Source organism: Cololabis saira, chromosome 14 (assembly GCF_033807715.1).
Source record: "Cololabis saira isolate AMF1-May2022 chromosome 14, fColSai1.1, whole genome shotgun sequence".
Lineage (NCBI taxonomy): Eukaryota > Metazoa > Chordata > Actinopteri > Beloniformes > Belonidae > Cololabis > Cololabis saira.
In genome coordinates this window covers 15,873,774-15,893,959 of record NC_084600.1, presented here as the reverse complement: position 1 = coordinate 15,893,959, position 20,186 = coordinate 15,873,774, and the positions used below count along the sequence as shown (strand labels likewise).

At 43.0% G+C, this 20,186-nt stretch overlaps 1 protein-coding gene across 2 annotated transcripts; it reads left to right on the top strand.

Annotated features, from left to right (window-relative positions):
* The first annotated feature begins 290 nt into the window (after nucleotides 1-290).
* Nucleotides 291-18,846, top strand: nlgn3b (neuroligin 3b). Of its 2 annotated transcripts, XM_061739914.1 has the most exons (7): nucleotides 291-521; nucleotides 5,223-5,881; nucleotides 7,420-7,479; nucleotides 8,397-8,546; nucleotides 9,184-9,369; nucleotides 11,248-12,037; nucleotides 16,732-18,846. In XM_061739914.1, exons 2-7 carry the CDS (start codon nucleotides 5,401-5,403, stop codon nucleotides 17,522-17,524), a joined length of 2,460 nt encoding a protein of 819 aa, XP_061595898.1. In that variant the 5' UTR covers nucleotides 291-521; nucleotides 5,223-5,400; the 3' UTR covers nucleotides 17,525-18,846. The 2 variants fall into 2 exon arrangements, with proteins under 2 accessions (XP_061595898.1, XP_061595899.1); XM_061739915.1 differs by lacking the exon at nucleotides 7,420-7,479.
* The last annotated feature ends 1,340 nt before the right edge of the window (nucleotides 18,847-20,186 follow it).

Genomic DNA, 20,186 nt, shown 5'->3' with positions numbered 1-20,186 from the left:
CAACACTATTCGACATGCACCTCATCTCTCCTTGCAGGCCTGCACGCCTTACTTTTTTTTTTTTTTATGTGGTCATCCAGGATTCATTTATTTCTTGTACCTCCACAAAATGCGTGCGCGCTCCGGACTGCTGTCCGAGGTTAATGTGGTTATTTAATGGTTTCTAAATAGGGAATCCGTTGGGGTTTTTGTTTTTTTTTATTATTTATTTATTTTTGGGATGGCGAATTTAATGCACTGGCGTATCCCCGCGGTTGCCTAGCAACGCGCTGGCAGTGGGCGCCGTAGAAAGATCTCTATGGTGGGCGCTCCATTAAAACCGTTGGCGCTCCTGACCTTGGCGTCGTGAATGCGCAAAGCACACAGACTGTGCGAAGCAGCAGATAAGAGCGAAGATCTGTTTGATACTGAAAACCGAGGGGGAATATTCCACACACGTCCCTTTGTCTTTCAGCGAGACCCACGGGCATGGTATGGGGGAAATCTCGGGATGGAGCGCGTTTCAGCTTCTGTAGAAGCAGGTGAGTTAACCTAACCATTTCTTTTATTTTCTTCTTCTTTTTTTTATTCCCTCCTCCCTGTGGGACAAATCTGTGTCCAGATTCATCACTGACTTCTGGGGTTGATTGTTTCACCAAAAAAAGCGACTGCTCACATCCCACAGTGGAAACGCGTCTTGGCTGGGTATTTTCATTTTAAATGTCCAACATTGCTGCGTCCTGGACGCAGATGAAGCCTGGATTATGGTTCCGCGTTACATCGACGCAGAGCCTACGCCGTAGGGTACGGCGTAGGCTCTGCGTCGGTGTAACGCGGGACCATAAATCAGCGTTGAGACGAGCTTCCAGCCATACGCGGAGCGGCGCGCACACACTACAGCAGTTCTGTCGATGCTACGTGGGCTGTGCCTCGCTTTCTCCGGGGCTCTGGATCCTTGCATTCATTTATGAAGCGGGGATCATTGTGTTGAGTGCTTCCTACATGTCCTCTTGACGGCATTCCCCTCCACATCCATCCACCTTGTTCTCTATTCCCCAGAAAAATGTGGGTTTGGAAATACCCTGAAATGTCTTTGATCCAGTCGGATTGCAAGGACATCCAGAGCCCGGTACTGTTGGTTCAAGACAAGTACTAGGCTCATTTTTCTTTTTTCTTTTTTCTGTTGCTTTCATGTCAAGGGCCCCCCAGGCCACCAGAACCAGATCGATAAGATGTTGTTCCAGAGATGGTGAATTGGTGCTGAATTGTGTGCCTGTCAATGCTGTAGGTGTAGAGATAATAGTGGCAGGAGTGAAACATGATTATAGCAATCATTCTAATAGGTCTGTAACTGAGATCAATTCAGCCAAATGGGGATTAAAGTATTTTGGTTTTAGGAAACACGGGACTACGAGGTATTATCACCCAAATCACCAGCATAAACACCTGGCTGATGCAAAAGAGAGGGAGGGGGAAAACCTTCTGCTTGTTAAACATTAGGGTTTTTTGACATGTCACTTACTAAGTCCTGGGCATGATGCCAATCTAAATTGCCCAATAACTTGTAACATATCAAACTTGACTGAGTGATGGTTCACTTTTATGACATGGCCCATTTGGTGCGAGCTATAAAGCTTTTATCCACATCTGTCCCATAACAGGAAAGGCTGGAAAAGGGAGGATCCAGCTGCTTTGGCTGTCTGTCTGCAGGGATTCCAGTAAAACCGAAGATGCTCATTTATTTCATTTCTTTTTCCCCCTTTTTTGGTTTTGACATTTATTTATTCGTTTACTTATTTACTCTTCCGATTAAATTAAACAGTTGATTTACTGTTGCAGAGGGAAATAAAACACACATTTTCTCATCCTAGTACGATGCATGTTTAATTTAAAAGGAAATGCCATTCATATTAACAATTTATATTATCCCTCTGATCTGCAACGTCCCTTTCTTCTTCTTTTTCTTTTACATATACTTCCCCCGAACTGTTAGAGCTCATTCTTAGACCAGGGGTTGCTTGACTGGTTCAGTAAACATCCTGATCATCACAACTGCTAGTAAATAACAAAGTTTTCTTTTATTTATTTATTCATTGTCTAGGGTTTTTCTTTTACATAAGAGACTATTTCACCTCCAAATCGACATAGAATATGTATTATTTCATCAAAGGAGGAGAATCAAGTTTACATTCCTGACTGATAAAATGGCAGATAAAACAAGTCATGTCCCCTTTTTGTCTCCAGGAAACATCCATGACTCCTGATTAAAACAGACAAAGCTGGTGCAGGGTTGGAAGAGTCCAATATTTCTCTCGTGGTCCTCTGTGACCGTGTAGGAATAAAATTGATCTGATTTGTGTCATTGCTTGGAAATTAGCAGAGCACAATCAAGTTTACATTGGCTGATGTGCTGCACCTGTGAAGGACAGACGGAGCTTCATTTATTTGCGTTTACGTTCCCTCCAGTGCAACAAAATGTTGCAGAGATGAAGAAAAGCCGAAAGCACTACATGCTGTATATGGTTTAATTAGCTTATCGTACCAGTGGGGAATTGCCTGCTGTCTTAATTGATCATCAGATTAAAAAAATGGATCTATGTAGCTGCAATGCCGTCATTGACAAAGCTCGGGGCCGTATCCATCAATTCATCTGAGGAGGTTAACAAGCTTGTTTTTTGTTTTGTTCCTTACAAGCCAATGAGATGACGAGGCGTACTGGATGCAGAGCAACACTGTGCTTCCTCTGTAGGTCTTCATGTTTGACTTAACAGTCGCTTTCTTATGTAACGCACCGTTTAAACAAACCACACAGTAGCTGGGGGCTCACCTTGTTTCTTTTTTGGCATGTATAGGAATGACTGTGAAGTCAGTCAAAATATTCATTTTTTTGTATCCATCTTTACACCACAGCAGTCCCAGGAATGAAAAAATAAATAAATAAAATCAGTAAAAATTTCTCTACAAACGGAAGCAACAGGATTTATGTCACAGCTTCAGTTTGTATCTGCTCTGCAGGTGTCTCTAAAATACTGTAAATGATAATAGCAGCTGGATTTCCACTGAATAAAATATTAAAAACAAAATGTGTTTCTTGAAATAAGAGTCAATCTTAGCAAATTAAAAGAGAGAAATTCCATGAAAAGAGAGGCTAAAAGAGCCTTTTACTTGGATGTTAACGCTGATTGTCTGTTGCTCCTTATAATAGTTCCTCAATTGTTTCGGTTAGCCTGTAATTACTCTGCCGTGTGAGAGAGATTGGTGTATGTGTGGTCCCTCCAGACGGGTTTATTCTGGGAATGAGCAACATTTCCATTATGCATCTTCATGTCAGTAACTGACAGTTTTTCTTCGACGCACTGGAAGACATAAAGCCCAATTTGTGATGCAGTGTTCTTGAAATTAAACACTAATATATAACCTGGTCAGAGTCTTTTATTCTCAGAGCGATACTAAAGATATCTCTCTCTGCTGCTCCCTTTTGTTTCTTTTACATGAAAAGAGGAGTGTTTAACACCCTTTTTTTAATCTTTAGATCTTTCCACTGCATCACAGCAGACGGGCTTTTCAGATTAGCTAAAGATTAGTATAAACATACACTTTCACAATTAAAATTTAAAGTGCTAAAATATGTGTGTTGAGCCCTTGGATGTGGGAAAAGGGTGATACGTATCAAAAGCTGTCAGTTTTTATGTTTTCATCTGGAACTCAAAAAAATATGGCAGGAAAGCAGAACACAATTATTTATGAATAAGTTTAACCTAATGTTTATTTAGTGCAGGGGTGTTTCAAAGGCGTCCTGCAGGTTTGCGACGTTTCCTGCTTCAACAAACCAAATTACATGGATCCAACAACTTATCAGGTTCTGTACATTATAGACACTGTACACTATGACCCATTAGTGTGAATCAGGTGTGTTGGAGCAGAAAAAACCCCTGAAACCTGCAGGAAACCTCGAGGAACGGACCTGGGTATCCTTGATTTAATGCAATTAATTTAAAGATGACCTATGAAATATTGACACTGAGAAATTACGTCTATTTAAATATACATGTTAATTTAGATTTTAATGTCAGCAACGTAGTTTAACACGGTGTCAGAGAGAGAGATGTATTTATCACTGTGTCGCCTCGCCCTTTAACGAGGCTCCTTAAGTTTTGGGGACATTGGAAACCAGCAGTTTCAGTTATGAAGGTAAAACATTTTCCTGTTCAGCAGTTTGAGGGTCCCCTTGCTCACATTAATTACTTCATATTGCTCTTGTAAGGAGCGACAGGCTCGGACTGCGGGCGAGTTCCATCAGCACCTGGACCCGGAGTTGTGCTGCAGCATCATGTTCATGGTGTCATTCAGTGTTGTCTCTCCGTAAGAAAGGAAACCCTGCTGAGAAAGAGGTCGGCTGAGAGGTTAAAACCTGCACATACTGTTCAGCACTAATGTGCAAGTTGTCCTCCCCATGAGCAACAGTTCCTCCCAGTGCTATCACAGATGCTGCAGATAAACGGTTGGGTATCTGCTCCCCAAGCTCAGATGATGTGGAGTCCATTATTTTATAAAAACTATTCCAAATACTTCCCTTCATAAATAAGCCGAGAGATATTGGTGAAGTCTCTGCATATTTCTTTAGTTTTCTTCCTCTTTGCATGGTGGAGCCGTTATCTGCATCCACAGAAATCAACAGCAACCCGTGTCAGAAACAAACCGTGCAGCGATGTCCACTGCTGAATCACATCTGCTTTAAATGCAAGGCCGCCTGAGCGCTGCAAAAACATTCAATATTGGTTTTGGCCGGAGATTTCTGTAGATTTACTGACTCCTTTACTGTTATTTACCGTAGTTATTGAAACCCTCAAATTCTTCTCAGGTTTGACGTCAACAAATGTCACACATTTTACCTGTCGATGCAGCTTTCAGCCTTGTTACCAACATTCATTTCAAATATCACTCATTTTTAGCTTTTCTTTTTTTGTCCAAATGAATTACAAGTCATTCTGTTTTCATTTTCTTTTCTCAAATTGGCACTCTGTCCAGGATCTACTGTACCCTTCTTTTAGGCTCCGACACCAGTAATCCAGAACAGGTTGAAGCCAGTTTGCAAACTGGATGGTTTCCAAATTTCATGTTTTTAAATCTATATTGTAGACAAAGTGACATCTTTCTATTGGAATTGTACTTAATTTGATGATAATTTATTCATTAAGTCTTCTTTGGCTAGTCTTCCTAATGGTCCTCTTTTCTTTTCCCAGGTCCAAATGCACTGCAATGAGAAGAGGACGCGCCGACGGTCCATACCTGGCTGAGGTGTACCTGGAGTTGATAACTGTCGGAGCTGCAGGCACGTTGAGGGATGTCTGTTTGACAGGCTCGGTGTAAACAGACACAGTGTGCGTTTGTGTTGTGTGAGGGCACCGTATCGTCCGGACCATGTGGCTGGCTACGTTCAGAGGCCATCTGTCGCCGGCACACCTGCTGCATCAGCAAGGCATTGCAACCATCGCCCACTGTGCTCTTCTCTGGTGGATATTATGTCCCTGTTGGTCACTGACCAAAGCCACCAGCCAGAAATTCTACCCGACCGTGACGACCCAGTATGGGAAGCTGCGAGGTCTCCGGGTCCCCGTCCCCAGCGAGGTCCTCCGGCCCGTTGATCAGTATCTCGGGGTCCCCTACGCGGCCCCGCCTGTGGGCGAGAAGCGCTTCATGCCCCCCGAGCAGCCGTCCTCCTGGTCAGGCGTCAAGAACGCCACCCACTTCATGCCCGTGTGCCCTCAGAACATCCACAACACCGTGCCGGAGATCATGATGCCCATATGGTTCACGTACAACCTGGACACGGTGGCCACGTACATCCAGGACCAGAACGAGGACTGCTTGTACCTAAACATCTACACTCCCATAGAAGACGGTGAGTTGTCCTGGTGACAGCTGTCCCTGATCATTGCTCGCTGTTCCCACGCCGTCATTGTCCTGCAACCATCCCCAACTCTGTCTGTGACCACCGCTCATGTCACCTGAAGCAACGCAGCCATCATCTGACGTCTTACATTTAAGCTGATAAGCCCTTATTCATCTCACAGGTTGATGTTGATGCGGATTCATTTATTCTTTTTTGGGGGGAGGGTGGTATAAATTCAAACACGGCAGCACGAGCAAACATTAGTGAGGTTTGTTTTCCAATTAACATGCACTCAGTGAGTTATCGCTGAGATTAGGTGTCGTTGAGATTCAGACCCTTGTAAACAGAGCAGAGAGGTTTTTAAAACGATAAGCGCACGCAAGTGTTTTCCTGTCACACCATCAGGTAATCATAAAGACATTAGCTGAACTGTCCCTCTATTAGTGGACCTTCGTTCAGCCGGTCTGTCGGGGGCCAATTAGGGAGCCGCTGAGGTCAACTGTCCGCTGAATCCAGCTGAATCCAGCCGAATCTTTTCTGTTTCTGACCCGCGAGATAAACCAGTGACAGATATTTGTGCGTCTGCTGTGAAGCTCCAGGTTAACGGAGCGATGTGACACCACACTGGTGCGGCGTGTTTCCTAAATCCAGCGATGATTAACAGATTTCCCCTAAATCAGGTTACGTGAAGTCACTAATTAAACGCGTGTGCTTTGAGCGTATCGCCTCCCTCAAAAGCAATTAGATACAAAACATTCAGCATTACAAGTTGATCTGCTCCTAAATGCAACACACCACTCTTTGAGACTGTTTTTCTGGGTTTCCTTTACTTATGGTAGCATAGCAACAACAGATAAACAGACTACCCTGTCCAAAATGGTGCAGGCCGTGTTTTATACGGCCCCTCGGCTGAGTGCAGCCTGCAGGGCTGCTCACCTGGTACATAAGCACTTTAATTACATTTCACTGATACATTTATTCCAATAGGCAATAACACGGCCCCTTTTGTGCAATGCATTTTTATTCTTTCAGACTTTTCTAATTTGAACTGCACCGCAGGCATTTTAGGACTTAATTATTTCTTCACTCATATTCAGATGTTCTCATTTCTACTTATCTTTCAATAGTCCTTTTTTTGTCTTCCAAAATCAAACGTTTTTTGAAATTTGCACATTTCAGACCTATCTTTTGAGGCATCGTGAAAGTTAATCAATCATTCATTGAGTAACACTTCACCCAGATGTTTCCTTCAGGTATCCATCTGAAGAGCTGACAATACAGTTGAAGATAAAGATATGAAGGCTTGCATCACGTCAAGAGTCCCTAACATCTCATAAGGAGCAATTACATCATTTGTTTACCTTTTTTTAAACCCAGTTTTTACCATGTCAGTTGAAACCGTGCTATATGTTTCAAATGATTTGTTAATAATCCCTTATAAACCAGAGGTTCAGGGTCCTTCCAGATTGATAAATAAGAGGAGAAGTCAAATCTACCATGCTTTTTTTGAATTTTGTACTTCTTTTTTTTCCTCATGTGAATCCCAGGGAGCCAACACAAGAAAAAGGGGGCGGCTTTCTCACATGCTGAGATTCATATTTCCGAAGGTATTTTTTTTTTCACTAAAAACTCTTGATGCATGGATTTTTCTTTCTTTTTTCTTTTTTTTTTTTTTAAGTTTCATGAAACTGTTGCAACCCCTGCTTTTTGCTCGCTCTCTGTAAATGCAGGGGCTGCAGGGCGGAGGGCTTTTATTTTTAAGTGAATAGTACCAGTATCTGATTTACGATAAGTTGCAGTCCTTTCAGCAAGTGCTAGACTCTATAACTCATTGATCCAGCGATTGTATTATCTATTTATGTGTCTTCAACTTCCTTCCAAAGATGGTCATTATCCGATATAGTGAAATGGTCCCAAAACATGAGGTATAGATTTCCAGTTTCTATTTTAGCTCACGTTGGGAGAATGCAGGACCTTAGTGTCGTGGGGGATTTGTTAGTTCAAATCTGCACTTAACAGGTCCAAAACATTGGAACATACATTTCGTACACATAATTTTAAAAGTTCTCTCCTTTTTTTCTTTCTTTTTCTTTTTTGGGGCTGAATAGACATCAAAATCAAAAGTCTTTAGTTGTTTCTTCCTCTCCATCCAGAGATTTTGTAAATGGTGCAAAGCACAAGTACACTTGGTCTTACACTCCCATGCACCATAATCTACAGTATAATCTGTTGATTATATACATAACCCTTGTCAGGGTGCATTTCCTTTCACGCCACAGGCGGACCACCTTGCTTCTGAGCACATTTTCTAAGCGGTCTTCTCTCATGCCTCATGCTGAGCAGCTGGGACTTAAGTTTTAGTAACAATTCACTCTGAATCCTCCATTTCACTGCTGCTGCTCCTGCAGTTGTGTGTTCAGCATGTGTGTGTGTGTGTGTGTGTGTGTGTGTGTGTGTGTGTGTGTGTGTGTGTGTGTGTGTGTGTGTGTGTGTGTGCGTGTGTGTGTGTGCGTGTGTGTTGCAGATATCAGGGACTCGGAAGCACGACCTGTGATGGTCTACATCCACGGAGGCTCCTACATGGAGGGCACCGGCAACATGATGGATGGCAGCATACTGGCCAGTTACGGGAACGTTGTTGTCGTCACCCTCAACTACAGAATTGGAATATTAGGTGATCACGCCTTTGCAAATGGTTTATTAGCCCAGTTTAATCAAGCCAAGGAAACTGCTTCTTTTGTGACACATGTAGAAATTAAAGCCAGTTTTAACAGAGAGGTGAAAGAAAAATATAGCTGAGATGTTTGTAGCCGTGTCCTTGTGGAAACCTTTATACCCAATTTATCATTTTGTAGATGGATTTATATCATTTGTGCGAGGTTATCCTCAGTCTTATAAGTAAAATAATTTAGATACCGAGCAGCCGGCTGCAGAACTCCCAGGTGTTTGCAAGGTTAAGAGTTTTCTGTTTACGCTGTTTAACTCTGAAAGCAGCGTTAAAGGATGAATTGCAAGCGGGCCACTGACCCTCTTGTTTTATTTAGATTAATTTTAAGAAATCTGCTCGTGCACATTAAATATTATGAAGTCAATGTTCTGAGAAGTCCATTTCCATTTAATGGATGGAGCCCTGACTGCTTCCTGAGGGGTTGCGTTGCTTGCAGACTATCACAAGACTAAAGTAGTGAAGTGCTGTTGGAGGGCATACGGGCATATTTACGCCCGGGGTTGAGGGTTCACCCAAAGCTATTATCACTGTATTGTAGAATTCAACTTTGGCTTTGGCTCTGTTGTCTCTCTGCACACGTCAGGCTTCCTTAGTACCGGTGACCAGGCAGCGAAAGGAAACTACGGACTCCTGGATCAGATTCAAGCTCTGCGCTGGATAAGCAAAAACATCGGCTACTTTGGAGGAGACCCAGGTCGCATCACAGTCTTTGGATCAGGAATCGGTGCTTCCTGCGTCAGCCTGCTCACACTGTCCCACCACTCAGAGGGTAAGAAGATGCAACGCACACGTTTGTTCTGAGCTTCATCAACCCGTATCCAGTGCAGTGATTAAGCACCACGTCACTATGCATGAATCAGAAATGTAAGACTGGATATCTAATTATCTTATTGTATAATTGTGTTGAAGTGTTAACACGGATATGGGATAAAGGGGATGTTTGTTAAGTTGTCACCACAATATCAGGAATATCTGTGACTATCATTTTTGATCATTTCACATCATGTATGTTTCCGTCTCTCAGTGTCGGATGTGTTTCCTCTTCTGTACCAGTTATCCTGATGTGTTTGTCCCCTCCAAATGACTAAATTAAGACCCTGTTTACCAATGACAAGGTTGGAGGAAGGGGGAGGAAGGAAAAAAGGGGTGGCACTCTGGGAACTGAACCCCTTATCTCTGCTATATTAGTCTTCTGGTCCTGGATTAAATCACAGGGAGGGTAGAAAGCGTGTACTCTCATCAGCGCCGGCGAGCCCCCAGCAGCTGTCCTTTGTGAGCTTTTTTGTTGAATATCCAAACTCTGCAACAGCAAATGCACAAAGGCCTCCAGCTGTCTCTGAAGTTTGCTAGCCGCTAGCCACATTTCCAAATCAAAGTCGGCAGCGGAGAGAGAAAGTGACACCGTCGCTTGCCCCATTTTTCCCGGCAAAGCGTCGCGTCTTGACCTCCAGATAGTGTTTTGTGGACTGACGCATCTGACTTGTCAGTTTTAGGTAGCAGATGCAAACTCCCTGGAGACGGACCGATGCACTACATGTAAACAGTTTAAGAAAACAGCTTGTTTACTCTATCAACACAGAAGGATCAGGGTTACTGCATATTCAGCTCTCTGCACACACCGGCCACTGTGCAGCCAGCGTCAGCAGTCTGTGTACACTAGCTTGTTAGCCTCACCGTATTAATGATCATATTAATTACAGTCCGCGATAACTGCTGGAGGAGAAGCTCGACACGTCCAAACCGAGCTCCAAATTGACCATTACTTTGTCCTGCCTTCATTTGTGCTCTGCGTTGAAAAGACATCGTGTGGAACGCAGAAAGAGAGTCCACAAAGAGGTTCAGGTTCAGGTTACTTTATTGATACCCAAGGGTAAACTGGTTTTGCAGTCGAGAGTTAAACAAGCAGCAGAAAACAGACAATCAGTTCAGGAACAAAACATTTAAGAAGAACACATACACATAAAACAAGAGACAGCTTCGGCTCGACAGAAAGTGCTGCAGTTCATGAAATAAATATAAGAAATAAAAGACATGAGGCTAAAAAAGAATTAAAACACCAAGAGCAAAATTTCCTTAGTTAGGAATGGATAAGAGCAATAAGATAAAAACATTGTAAAATACATCGTGCTCCGAAAAGTGCCTTGTGCAACTTTTGTGCAAACTACAGCTTGTTCACCAGTGTTACTGCAGCTGGAACAAAGCTGTTTTTATAACGTTTTGTTTTACAAAATGGGACTGACAACCTCCGTCCAGAGGGGAGAAACTGAAATTCACTGTGCAAAGGGTGTAAACTATCATTTAAAATGGTCGTGGCTATCCGCTGTAACTGCCTGGTGTACAGGGAAGAAGGTTTTTAGTCTTTAATAGCAGACGGAGGCAGAGCTGCTTTCCTCTTCCTGCTGCTTTATTGAGCAGCTTCTCATCAGCGTCGGCCTCATCACCCTGTGTGCGACATTATCCTTCTTACCTGTAATCAAAGTACATCGCATGAGGTCTTGTTTGCTTGCATCTCCCCTAAAGGCTCGACTGTAGTCGTGAATAACAGCGAGTCGTGCTTCAGCTTCGGGATGGAAAAGTCACAGTATTTCTGGGTTTAACCACTGCGTTTTTGTGCTGTGTCTCTTTGTCCTTCACTTTGCGTCCCCAGGCCTCTTTCACAGAGCCATCATCCAAAGTGGTTCGGCGCTGTCCAGCTGGGCTGTCAACTACCAGCCGGTGAAGTACACTCGCATGCTGGCGGAGCGGGTGGGCTGCAACGTGCTGGACACGGTGGACATGGTGTCCTGCCTGCAGAAGAAAAGCGCCAAGGAGCTGGTGGAGCAGGACATCCAGGCGGCCCGCTACCGCGTGGCCTTCGGGCCCGTCATCGACGGCGACGTCATCCCGGACGACCCCGAGATCCTGATGGAGCAGGGCGAGTTCCTGAACTACGACATAATGCTGGGCGTAAATCAGGGGGAGGGACTGCGCTTCGTGGAGAACGTGATGGACCTGGAGGACGGCGTGTCCGGCAGCGACTTTGACTTCGCCGTGTCGGACTTTGTGGACAGTTTGTACGGTTACCCCGAGGGGAAGGACACCCTGAGGGAGACCATTAAGTTCATGTACACGGACTGGGCCGACAAGGATAACCCGGAGACCAGGAGGAAGACCCTGGTCGCCCTCTTCACCGACCACCAGTGGGTGGAGCCGTCGGTGGTGACGGCCGACCTGCACGCCCGCTACGGCTCGCCCACCTACTTCTACGCCTTCTACCACCACTGCCAGAGCCTGATGAAGCCCGTGTGGTCAGACTCGGCACACGGAGACGAGGTGCCTTACGTCTTCGGCATCCCCATGGTGGGCCCCACGGATCTGTTCCCCTGTAACTTTTCCAGGAATGACATCATGCTCAGCGCCGTGGTCATGACGTACTGGACCAACTTTGCTAAGAGCGGGTGAGTAACAGCGAGCTAAAGCCGCAACCGGAAGCGCATGACTGGAATTGATGTATTCATTGTTACAGGGCGTACGGTTTTTACTGCATATCTAATTTTATATTCCTATCTCGGCTTAGAAACAGCAGCAGTGTCAGATTCGGCCTTAAGTAGGGCCTCCTAATTAAGTGCAGCCTGAAATCCTTCTTCCGTGTCTTTCAGCCCTATCTAATATATTTCCTTTGTTAGTTCTCGGGAACTCCCAAATGAATATATGTGCTTCTCTTTTTATCGATTTATACAAAGTCCTTAAAATGTACAAATGGAGACAACTTGCTGTTTGTTAGGTCTGTTTCCCAATGCCGCAATTGATTTAAAACCACCATAAATATTGAAACAATACACAGTTTTACAATCATACTTTGAATTAAGGTATAATCTGCTCATTTCACTGCATCCATCAAGTCAAACGCTTCAAGAAAATGTGGCAATTTATAGTTAAATTAGTGGCATAAATCAGTATACTATACTATATACACCAACAAGTGAGAGCTGTGATTTTTTCTATTTATTTATGTTTTCATTTAATGTAATTTAAAGGTGTTGTAAAAGTCGTTCTAACGCACATAATCAAATTTCATCGCTTTAGGCATTTTTCCTAAAGGAGATGGGTCTGAAAAGTTACAACACAATAAAGATAAACTTTTAAAGCCGGTCCTCAATATTAAAAAACAGAGAGTGAAAAGGCGGTTAATAAACCTGAGCCATCTTTACTGAGTTATGATTTAGAGTACGATGCAACCTGTCATCAACGTGTCTCAGTGTGGTGCCGGGCCTTGATCGATCCATCCCAAAAGGTAACCCCCCCCCCACGTTGTTGGGATGATGGTGGCCAGCATGTCGGCCCAAAATGTATCCACGGTTATGGAAGGCAACGGCATAAGGTTTACACATTTTTCACTCTTATGAACTCACTCGGAATCTGTCTCATCCTCTGACAGCTGAACTTTATATTGATTTTACTGAGAAACAGCAAACTAATATAACCCAGCAAAAAGGCGAGCCCTCTTTTAAATCTAAGGTGTTTTTGTATCGGGGTACGATCAAATCAAATAGTCAGAGAAATAACATACTCTGGTCTCTGTCTTTTCTAAATTGCCCGTTGGTGTGAGTATTCCTGGTTGTTTGGATGCATGTGTAGCCCTGATGGATGGATGGATGGATGGATGGATGGATGGATGGATGGATGGATGGATGATGGATGGATGGATGGATGGATGGATAGATGGATGGATGGATGGATGGATGGATGGATGGTCCCGGTCTTATAATAAGGTTAGGAGGAACACGTGACATACAGGACTGTCTCAGAAAATTAGAATATTGTGATAAAGTTCTTTATTTTCTGTAATGCAATTAAAAAAAACTAAAATGTAATACATTCTGGATTCATTACAAATCAACTGAAATATTGCAAGCCTTTTATTATTTTAATATTGCTGATTATGGTTTACAGTTTAAGATTAAGATTCCCAGAATATTCTAATTCTTTGAGATAGAGATATTTGAGTTTTCTTAAGCTGTAAGCCATGATCAGCAATATTAAAATAATAAAAGGCTTGCAATATTTCAGTTGATTTATAATGAATCCAGAATGTATGACATTTTTGCATTACAGAAAATAAAGGACTTTATCACAATATTCTAATTTTCTGAGACAGTCCTGTAATTGTTCCAATGAAAACAAATCCAAAACACGTAAGACGTCAGCTTAGTGTACCACAGGATTCAGAAGCTTGAAAAATCACCTATTATATAGATAGATTGAGGTAATGTTTTCTGTACGTCGTTATCAGCCTCACGTCCGTGTGCAGGAATTTTGGCCCTTTTTCTTCACAGCATTGCTTCACCTCGCTGAGGTTTGTAGATATTAGTTTGTGCACAGCTCTCTTAAAGTCCCACCACAGCGTTTCAGTGAGGTCGAAAAACATTGATCCCTTTCTCTTTTCGGCCGGTCTGTCGTAGATTTGATGGGGCATGTACAGTACGGGTGACTGGTGACTCCAAATTGGCCTTGGGATGGAGGGACGACCGGTCCGGGGTTTTCCCCTGCCCTTTACCCACAGCAAGATGATGCCCCTGATCCTGAATAGGAATGTTGGGTTTAGGTAGTGGATAGATGGATGGGCTGTGATGCAGCACTGAACATCCCAACCGAGGCATGTAGGACCTCACACGGGCCTCCTTGGCGCAGTCGGACCGTGGGGTGAACCTGCAGGGACATCCGCTCCTGAGAACATGCCCAGTTGTTTTGAATCTTTATTTTTTCTCACTATAAACTGATAGACTCCAAATTATTTGGAAATTACCCTATACATCTATTTATCCTTTTCATTTCCATGGAAACAGTAAAAGTGTTGTTAGTTTTTCCACACGGTTCCTCTACAATTCTTCCAGTTGTGGATAAATAATTAATGACACAGTGTAATATACTGTACCATATTATTCATCTGAGGTTATATTTACCTATGTTTTAGATTTTTATTATCATTACTATTATGTCCTTATATGTAAAATGTTATTGACATAGGGTGCGCGTTCTTTTTTTACATGACTATAATATGACATATTAAAATAAATGACAGAATATCATTCAAGATGACCTCAGATCTTGAGGTTGACATGTATTTAAAATTGCTGCTGAAAGTGCGACGGAGAGAAAGGTTCTTTTTCTCTCCTTTAAAGAAGCAGAAATTGGCTGGATTTTCCTTTGATAGCCGAGATTCACCTTAGTGAGTTTTGCCGTGGTGGAGGACTCTGCTGCTGCATTTGGGGACTGTTGTTGCATGCTGAACACACACCTGCAATGAATCTCGGTGGAGGACACCCTCGGCAGCGGGCGGCGGCGCCACGCAGGTCACTGCAGCCTGCTATTACAGCGTACTGGAATGATGGAATGCTGAGCCCTTGAGGAGAGACGAGGATATTACATTGTGTTGGCCCGTTCTTATTTATTTATTTTTTGTTGTTCTTCTTCTGGTGATGAATTCTCTGTCCTCTCTCGCCATTTCCATTCCATAAAAAAAAAAAACCTTTTGTTTCCTAATAAATTTGGAAGGCAAGGCAGGTTTATTTCTGTAGTACAATTCAACAACAAGGTAATTCAAAGTGCTTTACAGACATTAAAACATTAATAAAAAGCACGATTTAAGATTTGAACAAAAAAAAAAGATATAAGACCAATAGATTTTTTCAACTTAAGAAATAAATAAAAAGCATGATTTTTAAAATGTAAACAAGAATAGAATAGATAAAAATCAGATAAAAATCAGTAGTTAAAATATGATCAAGTTTCTAAACACGTTCAAAAGTATCAGTACAGGTTTGGAGCTTTACTCAAATGTATCTGAGAACAGGTGAGTCTTCCACCTGGACTTAAGTACACTGAATATTTCAGCTGATCTGAAGTTTTCTGGGAGTTTGTTCCAGATATGTGGGGCATAGAAGCTGAACGCAGCATCTCCATGTCTGGTTCTGACTCTGAAAAACTAAATCCAGATGACATGCTTGGTTTTAAATATCCCACGTCTGAGCGATTCAGATGAAATAGTTATAATATGATACATTTACATTTAAAGAGTGTGCTGACTTTTGGCATCACAGTGTGGTATGCCGGCCTCACCGTGAAGGACAAGACAGATCTGCAGGGGATCATAAAAGCGGCCCAGAAGATCGTCGGCCGCCCCCTGCCCTCCCTAAATGACATTGCAGACTCTCAGGGGCTGAAAAGGGCTAGAAGGATCTTGCAGGACCCATCTCACCCTGGGCACAGTCTTTTTGACCTGCTGTCCTCCAGCAGGAGGTACAGAGTCCTGAAGCAGCGGACAAACTGACTCAAAAACACCTACTATCCCTGGGCCATCAGACTGTTAAATAATACATAACATAACATAACATAACATAACAGAACAGGTGTATTTTTTTGAATGATGTGGGAGTTTGTTTTGTATTGTTTGTATTGCTTTAATGTTTTAATACGGTGCTTTTCATATTTATTTATTCCTCTTATTTTTGCTTCCTTTGCACTTTGGTGGGAACATCCCAACCAATCTCATTGTAACCTGAGCACAATGACAATAAAGTCTATTCTATTCTATTCTATTCTATTCTAAAGAATGAAGCATATTGTGAAGTAGCAAAATGATCACAGTCACAAGATTTAAATACAGACTAGTGCGCTGAAAAATATTACTGTATTACTGTAGATATAACCATATATATATATATATATATATATATATATATATATATATATATATATATATATATATATATATATATATATATACTATGCATAATATAGCCATAAAAACAGTTTCTTCCCGACTACAGCTGGCCACGTCAACAAGGCCCCGGACCCCCCTCTCCCCCGTCTACCACACACTCTCCCCCCGACCCCACTCTACGTTACACTAACATAAAGACTCCAATCCTGACCTTATGCATCACATTAACGCACATCCTAGGTCACCTTTGTACAGACTCATTACTCCGGCACTTTAAAACCAACACGTTGTACTTTTTTTCCTTTAATATTATTTGTTCTTTTGTATTGCACCAATCACCACAACAAATCCCTTGTGTGTGTTAAACTACTTGGCAATAAACTTCTTTCTGATTCTGATTCCGATTCTGATATGTTTGTATTTTCCCAGGGATCCCAACAAGCCAGTGCCGCAGGACACCAAGTTCATCCACACTAAGGCCAACCGCTTTGAGGAGGTGGCGTGGTCCAAGTACGACCCCTACGACCAGCTCTACCTGCACATCGGCCTGAAGCCGCGCATCCGCGACCACTACCGCGCCACCAAGGTGGCCTTCTGGAAACACCTGGTGCCTCATCTCTACAACCTCCACGACATGTTCCATTACTCGTCCACCACCACCAAGGTCACCCCCTTGGATCCCACCCAGTCCAACGGTAAGAGATCCGGGACCACCGGCCGGCCTCCCGCCTCCCCCGGCCACGGCGACGGCGAAGGCGGGAAGGAGATGGGTCCTCTGATCATGCCCAACCCGAGGGATTACTCCACGGAGCTCAGCGTCACCATCGCTGTGGGGGCGTCGCTTCTCTTCCTCAACGTCCTGGCGTTCGCTGCGCTGTACTACCGAAAAGACAAGCGCAGTCGCCAGGAGACGTCCCAGCAGCCCAGCCCCCAGCGCGAGAGCAAAGGCAACAACGCGGGCCACACCAACACCATAGACGAGACCCTGTCGTCCCAGCAGAGGAGCCCGTGCGAGGCCCTTCACAACCCCCTCGACATGTCGCCCAGCTTCTCCCTCAGCCAGCGCCGCTCCCCCGACGACATCCCTCTCATGAGCCCCAACAACATCACCATGATCCCCAACTCCTTGATGGGCCTCTCCAACATGAGCCCATACAGCACCTTCCCCGCCGGCTACAGCTCCGCCGGCCTGCCCAGCACTCACTCCACCACCCGGGTATAGCTCGGCAGGAGGAGGCCACATGTAACATACATGAAACATAAAACACGGAGTGTAAAAAATGTATTTAGGGTATGTAGGTAAAGAAAAAAAAAAATCTAAAGTTCGTTCCTTCTTTTTCAAAGGTGTCCAACCACCGACATCCTGGCTTTGCTCTCTCATGATAGGAAGTCTGACTGCAGAGTCATTTTGTAATAATCATTTTCAAAGACTGTCCAAAAAAACAAGAAGTGCATTTCATTTTCCGCTTTGGCTTTTTTGGGACTTTACCTAGCAAGAACTTAGTATAATGTTTATACAGTTGGATTTGTATGGGAAGTTTTTTCTTACTCTGTGATATCTATTTTGCTCTCGTGGAACAAAAGGGACATTACGGCTCATGGTGGACAAAGATGAGTTCTGGGAAAAGTAGAAAAGTAATAATATTGTTACTATAATCAAGCTATTTTATACATATTTCTCATATCACATTGCTTATTACAGAAATGTATTTTTACTGTAACATGCTTTAAAGCCCTTGTACATCGCTCACAAAAGGTATTAACATGGAATCACCACGGCAACGGATGGAAACTGGACACAAATGCTGGGCAGACATGGTGAAAAGACGTCCAACTTCTTCAAAGTGTTTCTAACTGGGCGCAGAAATATAGCACCTGTGTGTTTGTGTGTGTGTGTGTGTGTGTGTGTGTGTGTGTGTGTGTGTGTGTGTGTGTGTGTGTGTGTGTGTGTGTGTGTGTGTGTGTGTGTGTGTGTGTGTGTGTGTGTGTGGATGGGGTAAAACTGCGGTTCAAAAATGTAAATTAGGCATCGTCTGATCTTAACCATTCAGTTTCTCATATGTAGTGTTGTGTAATTTATTGTAGTCTACTTGAGTATCCTTGCTATATTTTGGCTTCATGTGCTCATGATTTTTGCAAAGTACATTGTAGGAATATAACTTCTGCTTCACTATAAACAAAAAAAAAAGACTTATGACGTGTTTTCCTACTCTAACTAACTCACGGTTCTTTTGGCTTGGCTCATTTGTACAGAAATAGGCTGATATTTTATTTGTTGTTTGTTTATGAATACTGTAAGGTCTTCGGAGAGATGACTGTAATTACATTGTAATTGTACGTATACCCATTCATTTATTCACACTTAAAAGTGAGCTGAATGAGACTTACAGGACATCGCTCCGACTTCAAGTGGACCCCGAATAAAGGTTCATCCATAGGGCGTCCTTTACTGAACGGACACGTTGGACGTCAAACTTTGAGATTTGAGTCCTTTGAACCTATCATAACATTGTTTAATCTAAACGAGACGGTTATTAAAAGATTTTTGGAACTAAAAATGAGTCCTGAGCATGCAATCGTGCACTTACTGCAGATATTTTAAGGTGCTTTATTATGTGTCCTTAAGCCACAGATGTGTGAAATGTGGTTATCTGCCTGTGGATCGGTATTCAGTTTAAATGGGAGCTCCACTGAATCCTTTTGTAGTACCCCGAGAACCGCTGGGGCATGATGGAGGAACCTGGTGAAGAAAAAAAAGATCTGATAAGAGGTGTCGGAGCTGAAGGCGACAACTGTGAAGGTGTGGGATTACAAAGACGTGAGCTCACCAGAGTCATGTAAATTTGCTTGCTCTTTATCTTCGCTGGAGGCTTGTAAACGCTGCATAAACTACCGTAAATATAGTGCATCTGAATCTGAACTGTTGGTAGGAGAGTTGCATAAATGAGAAAGAATCTCTGGTCCTGTTGAGTTGAAATTCTGATCAGTGAGAAATTGCTCCCGGCAAGAAATATATAATGCAGTATCAGGGAAGAAGTCTTTTAATGTTTTAAATACAATAAATATAAAGTTTAGGGTTAAAAGGAGGCTAAGCAGTTTGTTTTCGCCCTTCAAAATGAAAAACTGAATCAATAAGACATCACAGCCGGCTCCGCTACTGAAAATAAAGGTTATATCTGTTCATGAGCTCCATTCCAGCCATGTGCATCTGCTATATTATTATTGTTCCCCTATTAGTTTGTTAAATCTACACAAACGTCAAGCATTTCCTATAAATGACCCAGCTAAGGCTTTTATATGAAACTCATCAGGGTTCACACAGGTTACAGCCCCATGCACATGTGGTATCTAAATATAGCAAATATAACAAATGCTGGCAATTATTATTGTTCCAATATGGTACGTGTGGACAGTCCCACGTGGGGCCTATTTGTTCAGCCCATTCATCACCTGTATGGACCTAATAAATGCATAGTGGCTGGGATAAATGCAGCCTTGTTCACTTCCATAACTTGAATCTTTTATCACGGCTACGTCCATTTGACAGCAGCTAATGGAGGCATTTTTTGACTACTATGATCTACCTTTTTACTGTGCATTGCCTGTGAAAGTGCCAAATGCTTCTGTGAAGATGTTGTAAATCAGCGATGGCATTATTTCTATCACAGGCAGCAGATATTGCATAGTGTCAACGCGGTATCAGACGAGTGTCATGCAGCACTTCATGGAGGGTTTCCTCAGAAACGGCTGAAACCACGCGGCTGGTTTACAGATCCCACAGGCTTCAAACACAAAGTCACCCCAAGACTGAGATTATCACAAAAGACAATCAAACTCTCAAGCAAATCAGCTCAGTTTGAAGGCAACAGCTCGTGCATACCTGA